The sequence below is a fragment of the Lactuca saligna genome, chromosome 1, assembly GCF_052625555.1.
Source record: "Lactuca saligna cultivar CGN05327 chromosome 1, ASM5262555v1, whole genome shotgun sequence".
NCBI lineage: Eukaryota > Viridiplantae > Streptophyta > Magnoliopsida > Asterales > Asteraceae > Lactuca > Lactuca saligna.
This window is the reverse complement of record NC_136417.1, coordinates 161,989,290-162,005,205: the sequence shown is the minus strand read 5'-3', so window position 1 is coordinate 162,005,205 and position 15,916 is coordinate 161,989,290. Positions and strand designations below refer to the sequence as shown.

The window sequence follows — 15,916 nt, the reverse complement described above, 5'->3', positions numbered from 1 at the left end:
ATTGATAATAACTGTTGATAATATTTTTTTGTTTAACATTGGCTAAATTAAAATATAAATCTAAAAATATATAAACAAGATATTGCTTGTTTGATGCATATATGTTACACAAAGAGCTTGGTACAATATAATTAATTGAGTGCACACTTTTTATTTTATTAGATGCTTATTTTGTTCTATTTATTTGGCCTTTACATAGTCATTAAGATGTTTTTTTTGGAATTGTTTACCTTAAAAAGAACATTGTATCACGTTGAAGTTTTTACATCTTAACAAACATCGTATATATAATTGTAGATAGGTTTTAAAAGATAAAGTAAAAAAGATATTAAAAAACTAAAATAAATAAATAAGCTATTTAAAAACTCAATTATTGATATATATAATTGTAGATATAATCTTTGAAACCATACTCGATTATATAAATATTTTTTTCAATAACCTTGTTTTGATTAAAAACTCAATTATTGATATGCTCGTCATCATCGTTGATCAATTTATTAAATAAAAGAGCATGTGATTCTTGTGATTGTCCCAATTCCATTTTTCAAATAAAAGACCACATGTTGTGATCACTATATATAATCCAATGTAAGCTGCATGCAAAACCATCCCACTGCACCACGACAATACAATCAAAATGGCTTCAGGCAATATCTTCCGAGAAGTAGAACTACCTGAGCAAAAACCTGACAGCGATGGCGCTCTATTCCCGGCGGTGTTATCCCCAATCTCTAACGCTGATTTTACTTCAACAGCAAAACTCAATGGCTTTGAAGAGGCGATTAAAGCTCACAAGCCATGGCTCGAGTCTCTTCTCCAGAAAAGAGGTGCTATCCTCTTCAGAGGCTTCCCTGTAAACTCTACTTCCGACATGAACGATGTCGTGGAAGCATTTGGCTTCCCTGAAGCGTTCTATGTCGGTGGCAGAGCCTCTCGAACAAAAATCCTTGGCCGAATTTACACCACAAATGAAGCTCCTCAGGATAAGACTATTCCTTTCCATCACGAGATGGCTTATGTAAATTCCTTGAATCTATTCACATGTATCCACTGCTTAAAATAGTCATATCTTGTTTAAAACATTTGACTGATGAATGTATGCGTCATGCATGCAAACAGGTTCCAGATTACCCATCAAAGCTATTTTTCTTTTGCCAAGAAGCACCAGGAAGCGGGGGAGAAACTCCAATTGTTTTGAGTCATATCATCTACGACAAGATGAAAGAGAAGCACCCAGATTTCGTTGAAAAACTTGAGGAACATGGATTGACGTACACAAAAATAATGAGTGACGAGGATCTTCCATCATCTTTCACCGGCAGCGGTTGGAAGTCGGCATACATGACGGATGACAAGAATGTTGCAGAGGAAAGGTTTGTATACATTAATTTCGCTACACTAAGTTGTTATAGAAGAGAAAGTTATATAAACTTCCTTTATTTTAATTATAGGGCAGCGAAGTTGGGCACAAAGCTGGAATGGATGGGGAATAGTGTAAAAACTGTAACAGGTCCGGTGCCAGGTATAAAATTTGACAAAGGAAGTCAACGGAAAACTTGGTTCAATAGTCTCGCAAATAGTTATGGTGGCCCTGCGAATGCTGAAATTTATGACGACAGCAGATCTATTGAGTTTGGGAATGGTGAACCTTTGTCGGATTCTGCCATGAAAGACTGTTTGAGAATCCTTGAAGAAGAGTGTGTTGCGATACCTTGGAAGAAAGGTGATGTCATGCTTGTTAATAATTTGATGGTTCTTCATAGCCGACGCCCACTAATAAAGCCACCTCGCCGCATTCTTGTCTCCCTTTGCAAGTGAGGGAAAACAGGAGCCATTCGACTTTCTATGCATGCAAAAACTATCTCATTCTCATACATTATTGTTTGTATTTTCATTTTGTAATAAACCTAAACCTGGGGTTCCACTTAAAGTTAAAACAAGTACTGTTTCATCCTTTTTGATTGATACCAGGTAGGTGGGTGGAGATGATGATGTAAAACACGTGGTGGTCTAAAGATTTCTGTTTGTATTAGTCTTTGAAACTTTATATACATATAATATGGTCTTTTGTTGCGTTAATTGTTATTTTACAGAAACTGGCTATAATATTATCTTATTCTAGGGGTGTTCATGTATGTGGAGTCACTTAGAGTCAACACTAGTAACCATGTATTGTTTCACCCTTTAGAAAATGCACCATATATTGAAGTTTTTAACTGTATTATACAATTTTCTGTTTGATATTAGTGTCTTTGTAGTTTAATGAACATCCAAGTTTTAAGATTAAATAATGAGAAAACTTCAAAAATGTTCCTTGTTGTTTCCAGAAATATCAAGTTTAGTCCCTAAGTTCAAAAAACCTCACAGATGGTCCCTGTGGTTTCAAAACTTTTAACAAATGATCCTTCCGGTTCACTCCGTTAGCATTTCACCATTAACTCATTTTTAATAAAATATTGCAGGGGTAATTTCGTCATTTCAGTTGTAACCTTCTCTCTTTAAAAGAGATTGCATGTCCGATTTTTGGCCAAATCCTTTAGCTTCATCAGTCGATCATCTCTCCTCCTTTCCACTGTTGCTCGACCGTTGCACCCTTCACGACATCCAATCGCTTCTGATTCAAAGATGGTGACTTGCAGATGTGGGAATAAAGCAACGAAGATCACTTCATGGACGGATCGTAACCCTGGAAGACAATTTTGGAATTGTAGAAGATATGGTTTCATTCGATGGTCAGATCCTCCTATGTGTGGTAAGGCTTTGGTGGTGATTCCAGGTTTAATAAGATCAAAGAATCGATTGGAAGAGAAGAGAGGGTCGTCATTGTAACTGCAAAATTGTGGAACTACCAACTAATGTTGTTTTGTTCATGGGTGTTTTTTTTGGTATTATTTTAATCTCTAAGTATCTTGTGAAGGTTTGGATGGTAATGGAGTTTTGGTTTTTGATTTGTAACCATTGCAAGGTTTTTTTTTTTTATTTTAATCGGAGAGGGTTTTTTTGCTTTCAGTTTATGTAGGTGGTTTTGGAATTGGTGTTGTTGTATTTGGTTTATGTATCAGATTAATGTGTAATGCAGTGGTAATGGTAATGGTAATGGAATGTAGTTTGTTATAGTTCATTGTCCAATTTCTTGAATGTTTTTGAAATGCAATTCTTAAGTGTATTGTAAATGCATCTTGAAGATGGTTTTCATTTGCAATTGAAATGTACAATGTTATTAATTGATTTATGAAGGGTAGTACACAAAACATATTAATTCATTACCAAAAAGTGCATACACACCATTACATTCAAAGTTATAAAGTTCTTAACACAACCATGATGCAAAGTTTTCAAAAGACCTACAACACAAGCATTACATGCAAAGTTTTCAAGTTCTTAACACATCTTCAAACAAGTACACATGACATAAGTTTCTAAATACCTACAACACCAGCATCCTAATAACCATTAAGTTTCAACCCCCTCCAACTTCACCACTGCCTCCCTACCCTTTACATGTTCTGGAATTGTGCCCTTTGTTATGACACTTTGAACAAGTGACTGCCAAATATTTCCTGCTCAATCTACCAGCTTGACTGTTTGGCTCATCAACACCCCTCCTTCTCTTCTTCTTAGGCCTCCCAACCTACACATGTTGATATACTATAGTTAAAATTGAATTCATTCCATGTTCACATGTATACTATATTTTTTGTGTACTTTAAATACAAACCTGTGTCTTATGTTTTGGTGGAAGTAAAGTGAATGGCAAGTCACTTTTAGGACACATTGTACGTCCATTCAATGGATCAATTTTGTTGAAATACATGGCTTTCCATGTTGATAACCTATTGCAAGGATGGACCCTTTCATCAACATGTGGGGCATTTTCACCATTTTCAATTTTGTCCCATATAGCACAAACAGCATGTCTACATGGGAAACATGTAATCTCCCAAAAGCTACAACTGCAACTTTGATCATTCAAGTTTACCACATATTGGTCTTGCCATGTGCTTGCCACTTGGTACTTCCCTGCCCCATTGTATTTAGCCACATACTTTGATACATCAGCCTTAATCTTTTCAAACAGTGTAGTTGCAGTAGGGTTTAGAAGTCCTTCACACTTATCTATTTTCTTTTGCACAACACATAACCTCTTCATGAGATACTCTCTAATATACTCTAAGCAAGTGATAATAGGTTTATCCCTGCCTTCATCTAGCTTAGAATTAAATACCTCACAAAGGTTATTCAACAAACAATCAGTATGTTCCCTTCCTGAATAATAGATATTAACACAAGACAATTACACATATAGTAAACACAAAACATGGAAGATTAACATTTCTCAATAAATTTCTAGAAACTTACCACTAAAGTGAGATTTAGCCCAAGTGTTTGCTGGGATCTTAGACACCCAAGCATGAGCCTCTGCATTGATCTTCTTCAACTCATCCGTTGCTCTATTAAAATGATTGACTATTGTTGCCCTACCACACTCCCAAAGCTGGTCACTTAATTCTTTTCCTTTCCATTGTTTCTTCATGTTTTCCTGGATATGCCTCAAACAGAACCTGTGTTCTGCACTAGGGAATACCTTCTCCATTTCTGGTATTATTCCCTAAACAAAAGTCAATGTATGCAACATTAGTTAACCAAATGTATTTAGAAAAGGTAATAAAAAGAGTTAGCTGGTACACACCTTTTGTCTATCTGAAATGAAGGTAAATTTTGAATTTGGTCCCAGATCCAGATCTTCTCCTAACAGTTCCAAGAACCAGGTCAAACTACTTGTTGATTCTGTCTCTACCACTGCATATGCTACAGGGTATATGCCATTGTTTGAGTCCAACCCTACAACAGTTAACACTTGCCCAGGGTAAGGGCCCTTCATGAAAGTACCATCCAGACTTAGAAAATCTCTTAATCCAGATTTGAATCCTAACTTCAATGCACCTAAACAGACATATATTCTTCTAAAAGTTCTTGTGGTAACAGACAGGGAGATTTCTGGATACACATCAATCCGAACTGTTGTACCAGGATTAGTGTTGAGTAGCTCCAACACATAATCCGTCAAAAATCCATACTGTACTTGGTAGTCCCCACTAATGATACGCTCAGCCATTGACTTTGCCCTAGCAACCTTTTGCAATGACATTCCTACCTCCAGTTTCTTGCACAACTCTTCGTGTAAAGCTTTCACTGGAATTTTAGGGTTACTCTGTATTTGTTGAACAATTAAGTTTGCTACGTATCTGGAAGTGCAAGCTTTAACCGCCCTTGTTTGCAAACATTTATGCTCATCCCATACTGTTTTCACCAACCAATCCTGATTTTCATTAGCCCTCGATATTTGGATTGCCCATGGACATGTACCTTTATTGGCAATTACATCTTTACCCTTGCACTTTGCCCTACTTCTAGTTGAGGGCCCACCACCATCAACTCCTGTAGAAGGCTTACTTAAAACACCTTTACATTTCACCCTAATCCGGATTTTCTCATTTTTGGCTAGGTATAAAGACCTCCTTGTTGCTACAGCATGTGAGTTCATGTAGTTTTTAACATCAATCTTGGTTTTGAAGACCTGGCCAATCTGAAATGGTTTAACATGAACCTCTCTATATGAGCATGTACTTGACTTACTCAACTCTTTTAGTAGTCTCTTCCTATCATCTTCATGAAATCCTGCAAATTGATAATCATCAGTCGCAATAACTTCCAACTCGTCATCAACCATGTCAATCCCTTCATCTTTTGAATGATTGTTCAAGATTCCATGTTCATCTACATCAACAGCACTATGGAATTCACTCATGTCTACATCTACATCAAATTGTATGTTAGGCTCATCCACATTGTATTCACTATCATCAGAATCATCTCCACTATCCTCATAACCATGGCCACTCTCAGAGTAGAAAGCTTCTCCACTATCATCACTCACCATACCCTTTAGATAATCCACTTCAGGTTGTTCTTCAAATGAAGTTTCAACATTAAACTCAGCATCATAATCAGCATAAAGTGAGTAATCCTCTATAAATGGTTCATAATCATCAACTGTTGTAGTATTAGCTCCATCATCAGCTTGGCAGCTTGGTTCCTGTACATGGTAAGTTCCCAATGGTTCTTCAGTTTCAACTGCACTAGTGATCACTTCTTCTTGAGTTTCAATTTCATGATTCACCACTTCCTTTTGAATGACATGACTTTGTTTGCCTTGTGACATTATAATGGTACAATACTCTTTGAGTAATCTTGGCCTTCATCAACATCTAACACTTGTGACTGCTCATAATCAGGGTTCATAGACTTGTTTAGATCAAGCTTTCTACTACATGATCCTGCTTCTCTCTTATAAGGTTTCTTTCTATTCATTTCAGGTGACAGACTATCAGGCTCCAACTCTTCAATAACAGCTTTAGAAGGAGACTTGTAATAAGTAGCTACCCTTGTCTGACCAGTTTCAATATACACCCTAATAAGTCTGTGTTTAGGGACATATGATACCATTTTAAGTACATCTTGATCATTACTTAAAGGCATTAATCCATAGTCTAAAGGGTATTCAGGGATACAGAAATGGTAGTAAAGGGTTTGCTCAGTTTTGTACCCTAGTTCTCGAACCATGTCGTCATGCTCGTGAACTGAAAATAAATCAGTGTCAACATCATCTACATATGCTACAACACCATCAACGTATTTCCTTCCAGGTGCTTTGGTGAAGACACCACTGTAGTGTATCTTCAACGTGAAATAGTTGTCATAGCCTTCTGTAAACACAAAAAAAGAGTAAAATCAATGATCTCCTTACATCAACACAATAGACCAAGAAAAAACAAGTTTTGTTGTAGTATTGTACCGTATCTTTTTCCTAAGTCCTCCACGGTTACAAATTGTTCTCTAAAACACCATAATGATAGCACCATTGCAATTTCTGCAGCTTAAAACCCTAAATCCCAATTTATGTTCTTGCTTCTACGATGGGAATGAACCCGATGACTAAACCTATAACTGGTTATCTTCTTGGGAGAGGGATGGGTAGTGATGTGCAAGCAAGTAATAATTTAATATTAAAGAGAGAAGGTTACAACTGAAATGAAGAAATTACCCCTACAATACTTTATTAAAAAATGAGTTAACGATGAAATGCTAACGGAGTGAGTCGGAAGGACCATTTGTTAAAAGTTTTGAAACCACAGGGACCATCTGTGAGGTTTTTTGAACTTAAGGACTAAACTTGATATTTTTTGAAACCACAGGGACCATCTTTTTGAGGTTTTGTCTTAAATAATTTTCAGTTATATATATGCATTATGCATTATGCCAAATGTAAGTATTTATATTTTTTTGAAGTTTTATATATATGATTTTTTTAATATAATATACTTGTCAAGTGAGAACCAGCTTGCGTAGAGATATGAACCAATATTTCGCTTAGCACTAGCCTTAAAAACGTTATAATCGTTGGCTACAAATAAGCCCTTCTAAATAAAAATATTCATATTATAGCGCATGATTTATGATGTGACCTTTGTCTCCGGTTACTGTAAGTTTCGGTACCGACGACTCAATCGCTCCTCGGTGGCGAGGCTACATACATCAAATTTGCATCATTCGACCCACCTATTTTTTTATTTTTATAAAGGGTTATATAAAAATATAAATTGTGAACTACCTTAAATATTTTAAATCCACCACCTTAATGCTTTGGGCAGAAACAAATATGATGTGACATCCTCATTTTCACGCCCAGAAAAGATCGATTTTGTTTATGCTTTATAAAAATCAGAGTACCTCTTTTAGTAAAAATGTTTCGGAATTTGTTCCCAGTAAAACATGATAAATACGTTATCAAAGCATTTCCGAAGAAAAGTATTTTTAATTCGTTTTAAAACATTTGGGATCTACGGGCGTTACAATTATCTCCCCCTTAGGATGATTACATCCCGGAATGATCAACGAAACAGGGCTTGTATAATGACTCCATACGTCATCTTTTCATCCATGGTAGTAATTATAACTTCTATATTCCTTCAAGTCTATCTCTTAGACTTATTGACTGTAAGCAGTACTCGATCGTGCATCTGCTTTCTATCTCAGGTTAGACTCCAAATTATGACCTACCATCATGTGATGCACGTTTAGACTCAGGTCTCTTATAGTTATATTCCAAAACAGACTATACCTTCCTTCATGATCTAATGTGATATAATCACATTTAAAAGGTAGCATTTCTAGCTACAAGTAACTTTTCGTGATACCTCTACTGATCGCTTTTTATTCCAATCTTCCGTCTTAAGTCAGATGCTACATCGAACTTGATTTTCTAAACCACATAGGATACTCAGCGTAGTCAAAATCAATTCTATATGACCACTAGGGTTGGAATATCAACAATCTTTTTAGTCATTACCGAAACGATGGTAACGACATACTTGAATAAAACGGTATCAATTACTAGCTTCGTGGTAACCTTGTGACTTTCAATGATCCAAGCGTGAGTCCTGTGCTTCCGGTAGTATAAGCATCTACTACCTTTCACGCCTACTCATAGTCGTCCCAAGTATTGTCTCACAGTTTTCCAAGTCACCATACAAGAAAATCACATAACATTTTAACACATCAGATAGCAAAACGAAGGCTTCATTATTTCTTGAAAATATTACATAGGTGTTCAAGTTCACCCTATACTATGCCTCTAATAGGCTACATCATATTGTTCTATCTCTTAGGCTACCTCATAACTCGGTCTTCGGGTATGGATTCCTCATCCTTGGTTCCTTGCATGGTTTTCTGCCTCGTCAAGGATCATATGGAATGCCCTTGGCTTTGGTGGTGTGTTTGGCTTTGCTGCGTAGTCTTTCTTTAGGCAATTTCTTGATAAGTGCCCCTTGCGTCCACATCTGTAGCATACCTTATCATTATGTGTGCAGTCCTTGGAATAGTAACCAGTCCTCCCACACTTGTAACAAGTTAATTCTTCGTGGCGCTTCCGACAATGCTTCTTCTTGCATTTATCAATCTTAGAGAGTTCAGTAGAAACCCAGTAGGGAAATAGCTTCATCCTCTCAGTGAATGCGGTGGCATACTCATCAACACTCATCTTCCCTTTCTTTAGGTTATGAAACTTGTTGTTTAGGTCTATCAGATCTATCTCTGAGTAGTACTGCATTTTCAACTATTCCAAAAACTCTTCCCATGATTTTTAGATTAGTGTCTAAGTTCATAACTATTTTGGTATGTACTTGACCCGATTGTGCATGGTCCTTTTGGGTTGCCATCACACTGGTGACTAGACAGGATGATTGTTGAGGAAAGAGGCTGGTTTATTGTTAAGAATAATAAATTAGGTTATAAATATGATTTGTTAATATATTATATGAATAATATATTAATTTGGAATCATATTATTAATTAGTATTTAATCAGAAATTAATTTAGAATTAATTTTGGGATTAAAGGCACTGACTGAAAGTGTAGGGGCTATTTTGTAATTATTCAATAGTTGAGGCTTTGGGCCATTGGATCACCTTTATTAAGGCTTGAACGAAAATTCTAGAAGGATCTAGGAGTTTTCGTCCAAGGGTTTAAGGAAAGGAGTCCATGGATATGCTTAGGCCCTAAGCTAAGGGATTAGGGTTAACACCTTGAAACCCTAGTTAGCCTTAAGTATAAATAGCACCCTAAGGCACTAAGATTTCGTCCAAGCTTTGGGAAACCCTAAAAGGGACGAATTCTAGGGCAAGGTACCCTTGTCTCCTCTCTCCAATATTCATCCTTTTACCTAGTGTGTTTGTGAGCCATTAGAGGTACTACACTTGTGGTACTTGCTTTCAAGAGCTAAGGAAATTCAAGGAACTAGTTGTTATTGCTATATACCAACAAAAGGTATGTATTCTATTTTTATATATGAATTTCGAAAATAATAGTAGCATGCAAGGTTTCTTTTTGTGTTCATAAAGTTGTATAACTAATAGTGAAAACATATATCCAACTCTAGGGTTACATGCACACATAGGATTGTTTGTATAAAACCCATCAGTGGTATCAGAGCCATTGGTTTTTTTTCAATTAGCATTATTATAATGTATGAACTTGAAAAATTAGGGTTTATTGCTAGTAAACCCTAGGGCTTGGTAATTTTCGCAATTAGGGTTACAAAACCCTAGTTGGCGATTTTTTGATAGGGTTTTAAACCCTTTCCTTAGTCTCCAAGATTTTGAAATCTAGGGTTATCCAACCTTTGGATTTCGAAATTGCCTCCTTCCCAAGGTTAGATCCTAAATTTTAGGGATTTGGATAATGCCATATCTTGGAATTATTCTTTAAATGTTTAAATTTGGTAATTAAAGATTTTGATTTATCACATCCCATAATTTCGAAATCTAGGGGATTTAAGGGATTAGATTAAATTAATTGTTTAATTTAAAAGATATCCTTACCAAAATAAAAGATAATTGTCAAATTAATTAGATAATCATTTCCTTATGTGATAAACTTGATTTATTTTAATTATTTGATAGATTATCTTGCAAGAAATTGAATTATGTCATATTTAGATAATTACTAATTAATTGGTTAATTATTATTATTTGTAATTTGATCTAGAATGTTCTTGCTTATGTTTTGAAAAGTTTCAAAACTTGCCCTCAAGTTTTGGAATTTAAATTGTTTGATTAAAAGGTTTAATTTTGAAAAAGTCTAAATTCTAAAACCCTAATTTTGAAAAGTTCAAATTACACCCTTATGGATTTATTAAATTAATTAAGTGTATAATTAAAAGAGAGTTAATAAATCCATAATGATATGGTTTATATTTAATTAAATTAAAAGTGTAATTTAAAAAATTAAACCACCTAGTATTTTAAAAGTGTAAAATACACCCTTATACTATGTATAACATTAAAAGTCTAATATTATATATGAATAACTTAAATGTTAATCTTACCGTTAGTAGGCCTCATTCACGAAGTCGGTCTATAAGGGGGGTATAAGGTTATGGCCTATAAAATAATCGTTTAATGGGTGTCCACGCTCACGCACCGCTTCTTGATTGGTGGAGGGTCGTTAGCCGAACGGGTAGGATAGGGCAAACCCTTTGCATTAAAAGTATAATGAAGTATAAAGTAACTAAACGTTTTTACAAAATTCCCAATCTTAGTTACTTTAGGCAAAAGTGAATTGATGCAATTCCATGAAATTACACTTTGTGCCTTTGCAAAGACGTTAGTGGAGCACGTGTGGTTAACCAGCACACTAAATGGTTCTAAGCACAGGTAGCAAAGGGTGACTCAACGTTTGTCATAGTTCGGTGGAGCGTGTGTGGTTAACCGGCACATCAAATAGGTGACTGTAACATTGGGGCTCCATATAAGTTTGCATGGTTATTCACACCCTGTTTTGTGATCCTCGGCATCCCAGTCACAAATTAAGGGGCATGTCAAGATTTAAACATGCCATTCAAAAGTTCAATGAATTTTAAAAGATCTAGGAGTTTTCAATACATTTAAAACTTAAGTTTCCTTTTCGTTTTTCATGGTAGAAATTGGTAAATCGTCATTTACCTACCTTCAAATATTCTACAACTAGATTGCGGCATCCCTCTTCTAGGTTGTAGAGTATTATGTTGGATCCTAGCCTTGATGTTTCATTTGGGTGTCACATAAAGGATTCGAATCAACTTAACTTGAATTTTCTCCCGTTTTGTAGATGCCAAAGTATAATAGCTATGGTCTTCCCAAATCCCATTGAACAAGCTTTCCACATGAAGATGATATTCCGCGATATAATCGAGGAACAAGAGATCATGCTTCACTTCCTCCACCTCCTCCAATTATTCTCCCTAACCAACAAGTTCGAAGCCTAGAAAAGTTCAAACTCACTCAAGCCCTTTTGGCAAGTAAACATGAAGATGGTAAACCTATCTGTGCACACGTCTTAGAGATGAAGTCACACATCGATAGGTTAAGGATGTTGGGTGTCGAGATTTCAGGCGAGTCGGCTGTTGATTGGGTTCTTCAGTCACTTCCTGAAACATATAGTGAGTTTGTTAGAGAGTACTATATGATGCATCATGACGTGACCCTCATTGATCTCACATATTTGCTTATAGCTGCTGAATCATCAATGATTTGGCGTGTTGGTCAAGCAAATTTGTCTGGTGAGTCAAACTCCCAAACTGCAATGGGCACTGGCAACATCGAAAGTCTAGAAAGAACTAAGTCTATGATTGTCCGATGTGTTGTGCCAAAGGAGCCCATTTGCTTTTATTTCCAAGAGAAGGGGCATTGGAGAAGAAGCTTGTAACAACTTGTTATTTCAAGTCAGTAAAAATTGAGTCTTGTAACCTCTTTGAGAAAGGAATTAGAATATCATCGAAAAATGAAGTATTCAAAAACTCTATTTGGAGTACACTATGTGGTAGGTATCGTCTTAAGGTTTCCAAACATATAAATGACACAAAAATTCGAGTTATAACGAAGAAGTTATGATCATTTTAAGTTTTCCGACAAAGACCGGTAATACGAAGTTGCGTAAAAACGCAAAGTTTCAATAAAACACTTTTCGACCTTAGGTGTCTAAATGAAAGTCGTATATATCGTTAAACTACAAACATGCATAGAAAGAACGCTCAAATCGGACATCGTATGAATAAGTTATGAATTTTTAAAGAAATTCCTTAATCACGTCATTTTAATAAATAAATAATAAAAATAATTCTGGAATTTGCCAACGGAATCTAAATGAAAGTTGTAGATCGTAGTCTCACCTTCGCGGGGATACAAAGAACGTCAAAAACGGAGTTTGTATGAAGGAGATATGAATTTTCGAAGTTTGATAAATAATTTATATATAATTTTTATTAAAACTTCGGTATTATCCGAAGGGGAGTCAGCGTCCTCATCCGAGGTACGCGCTGCGTACCCCTGTACGCCCCGCGTACCCAAGGAACTTGGCCTCAAACCGTCCACGTCGCCCTATGCGAGGTATCCGACCCGCCCGTCCGACCCGCCATCCCATCCGACCCGACTGCCTGAGTCGTCCCATCCGAGGCCGAGGTAGTCGAGGCTTCGGTCACGCATGACGTACGCGTACGCGCTGTGTACGAGCGTACGCCCCGCGTACGAGGCCTCTCAGGCCCCCCTATAAATAGCATGCGAGGGTTCCCGAGAAAATGCCCCATTCTCTGTCCTTTTTCTTGCGTTTTACCTCGTTTTCCGTGCTCGCACTACCCCGAAGCCCTGGTCATTTTGTGCAAGTCCCGAAGGTCGATTTTACTCCCGAGGAATCCCGAGATTTCCGAGAAAAATCCATTTCCTGAGACGAAACTCTGCCCGGTTTTCCATCTTGCTATCTTCAAGCTTTCAAGTGAGTTCATACCCCTTTCAAACACACTTTAAATACATTTTAATGCTTTTATACTCTTTTAGGGGGGGGGGGGGGGGGGGAATACAAGTAAACATACGGTTATTATCGTGTATTTTATAAAGTTTCACTTCACTTGTTTTATCAAATAAATCACTTGAAACTCATTACTATTATGGAAAACTCTTGTCATACTTTGCGTGCATTAGACATTATACAAAGTATATAATGATTTCAAAGTACCTTTCATTGTTAAGTCGTTTTATACATTCTAAAAACTTATGATTTTGCTTTGTCAAACATTGTGAAAAAGGATAAACTTTGCATACAAAACTATCACTTTAATACCGACTTAGTTGAGAATCCATGAGACGTGTATATCTTCAAACGTTACTTTTCTTTATAAGAAAGTAATGCTGCAAGTCCTGTCTATAACCAGAGTCTCCCGTTCGGAGAACGTGTCAAATGTGTATAGATCTATACGGGAAGTCATGATCCCGCGCCCTGACTGTTAGCTACAGTCCGTCTTTTGGGGTGACAGTTGTCATAACGCTGCAACGCCTGAAGAACGTCGTTACAGGCATATTATGTTTAGTTTGGTTATAAAACTCATCGGATATACAATTATTATGGTATTGTGCTTTTATGAACGAGTAGCTATTAAAGCTATTCTTTATCTAACAAATGCGATCTTCGTATAGCTCTATTATATAAAACTACGACACAACTTTTGAACGTCGGTTTCTTGCGATTTTCGGTCTTAGAGGCTGCCATTTATGTTAGGAAAATAAGGGTTTTTCCTGCATACAAACCAAACAACTAATAGGAAAATAAGGGATTTTCCTGGTGCAATTATTTACAACTTATAACACGAACATTCATATGTATTTCATACTTTTATAAGAAAATAAGGGTTTTTCTTGGAAAACACAAAAACTCGTATCTCAACCATTAGGGAAAATATGGGATTTTCTGGATCTAATACATTCACTTTCAACACAACAAATCACAATTCTTTACATTTGAAATGCTGCGTTTTTTGGAAAACATACACCCATTTTGGAATGGCATCCAATTTTTCTAAACTACTTATGAACTCACCAACTTAATTGTTGACACTTTTTCTTTGAAATAACTTGTATTCTCAGGGAACCGCTAAGCAGGTTTGGGAATCAACTTTTGGGATTAACGCGCTGGCGTTAATTACTTCTTTTGAATGATGTTTATGTATTTATCTTTTGAACATGTAATGAATACATCTATGTAAACATCTTGGAAACTTTAATATATATGGTGGTGTGTACTTTCCTTTCTATGAACTGTTATGATACTAAATATGACGTCCTCCGCCCCCGAACGTTTCCGCCGTTCTGGTTTGGGGGTGTGACATATTGGTATCGGAGCTTTGTTTATAGGGAATTAAGTATATCAAAACCATTCCTTTTTGATATACAACTATAAACTCAACTGGGCAAAAACACTCTGAGAAAAATTCATACTTTTGAAAGTAAATCTAATTAGTTTTAAGGTAAGCATGCACTCATTTTTATACTAATAACAGTTTCATAGTAAATAACTTTAGAAGTATTATAAATAAGTTGTGCAGTACAGGTATGCCTTGGGACATGTAATCGGAAGTGGGAAGAATATAGCCTGATCAACTATATTTGTCCAAGAGCCGACTAACGTATGCCAAGGAGTGTCTGCAATGGACAACAAATTTAAAACTTACCAAAAGCATATCGCTAAAGAATACTGAGGGAGAATTCGAGTGCCGTCAACCATTAAACTCAAGGGTAAGTTTCATGTGCTCTAGCTTATAGTAAACTTTTAACTCTATTCTCGTACAGTCTAAATGGCGGGATTCCATCACCCCAATGACCCCTACTACCCCAACCAAGGTAATGGAGGGTGGATCGAAGAAGATCCTAAAGAAGACGAAGAGCCTATAGAGTTGGAGGGAGGGGATGACTCTGGCACGGATTCGGAGCCAGAAATTATAAATCCACCAATCCTACAATCTCCCGTCCACGTGAGGAATTTCCAAGGACCCACTCCAGTGTGGGGAAGTCACCTCCATCATTGGAGCCAACAACAAAGCTTACGTCCTCCCTACGGCATGTGTCGAGACTTCTATGATGTGAGAGGCGGGCGATCAGCCGACCGAGCACTTCCGGTCATGGTTGGCAAACTCGCCAACCAGTGCTATCAATCCGGAGTGCAAGCCAACCGAATCCGAGAGGTCAATGTGGAAGTACAAATCCACACGGCCGATATCAACTGCCTAGAGTTGTTGCAGAACGACATCGACATTTGCGCCGAAGCATTTCAAGCACAAGTAAATGCGGCCTTCGCGGAATTAAGAGAACAACAAGCTACGTTTGATAGACGCCTCATGGAGTCAAAGCAGTCCGACACGGAGTCAAGCTCCAAACGCAAAGCGCACCGCAAGTAGTACTTGCCCGACTCTCAAATTTTGTTATAAATTAGGACTTCGGATAAAAGTATTATTGTCTTTAAATTGTTCTGTAATCGGAGGCCTTTAGAAAGG

The 15,916-nt window shown here is 36.8% G+C and overlaps 1 protein-coding gene across 1 annotated transcript; it reads left to right on the top strand.

Moving 5' to 3' along the window:
• The first annotated feature begins 590 nt into the window (after positions 1–590).
• LOC145045835 (clavaminate synthase-like protein At3g21360) lies at positions 591–2,082 on the top strand. Its single transcript, XM_078994143.1, has 3 exons — positions 591–1,021; positions 1,123–1,376; positions 1,455–2,082. Exons 1-3 carry the CDS (start codon positions 641–643, stop codon positions 1,819–1,821), a joined length of 1,002 nt encoding a protein of 333 aa, XP_078850269.1. The 5' UTR covers positions 591–640; the 3' UTR covers positions 1,822–2,082.
• Positions 2,083–15,916: the final 13,834 nt, after the last annotated feature.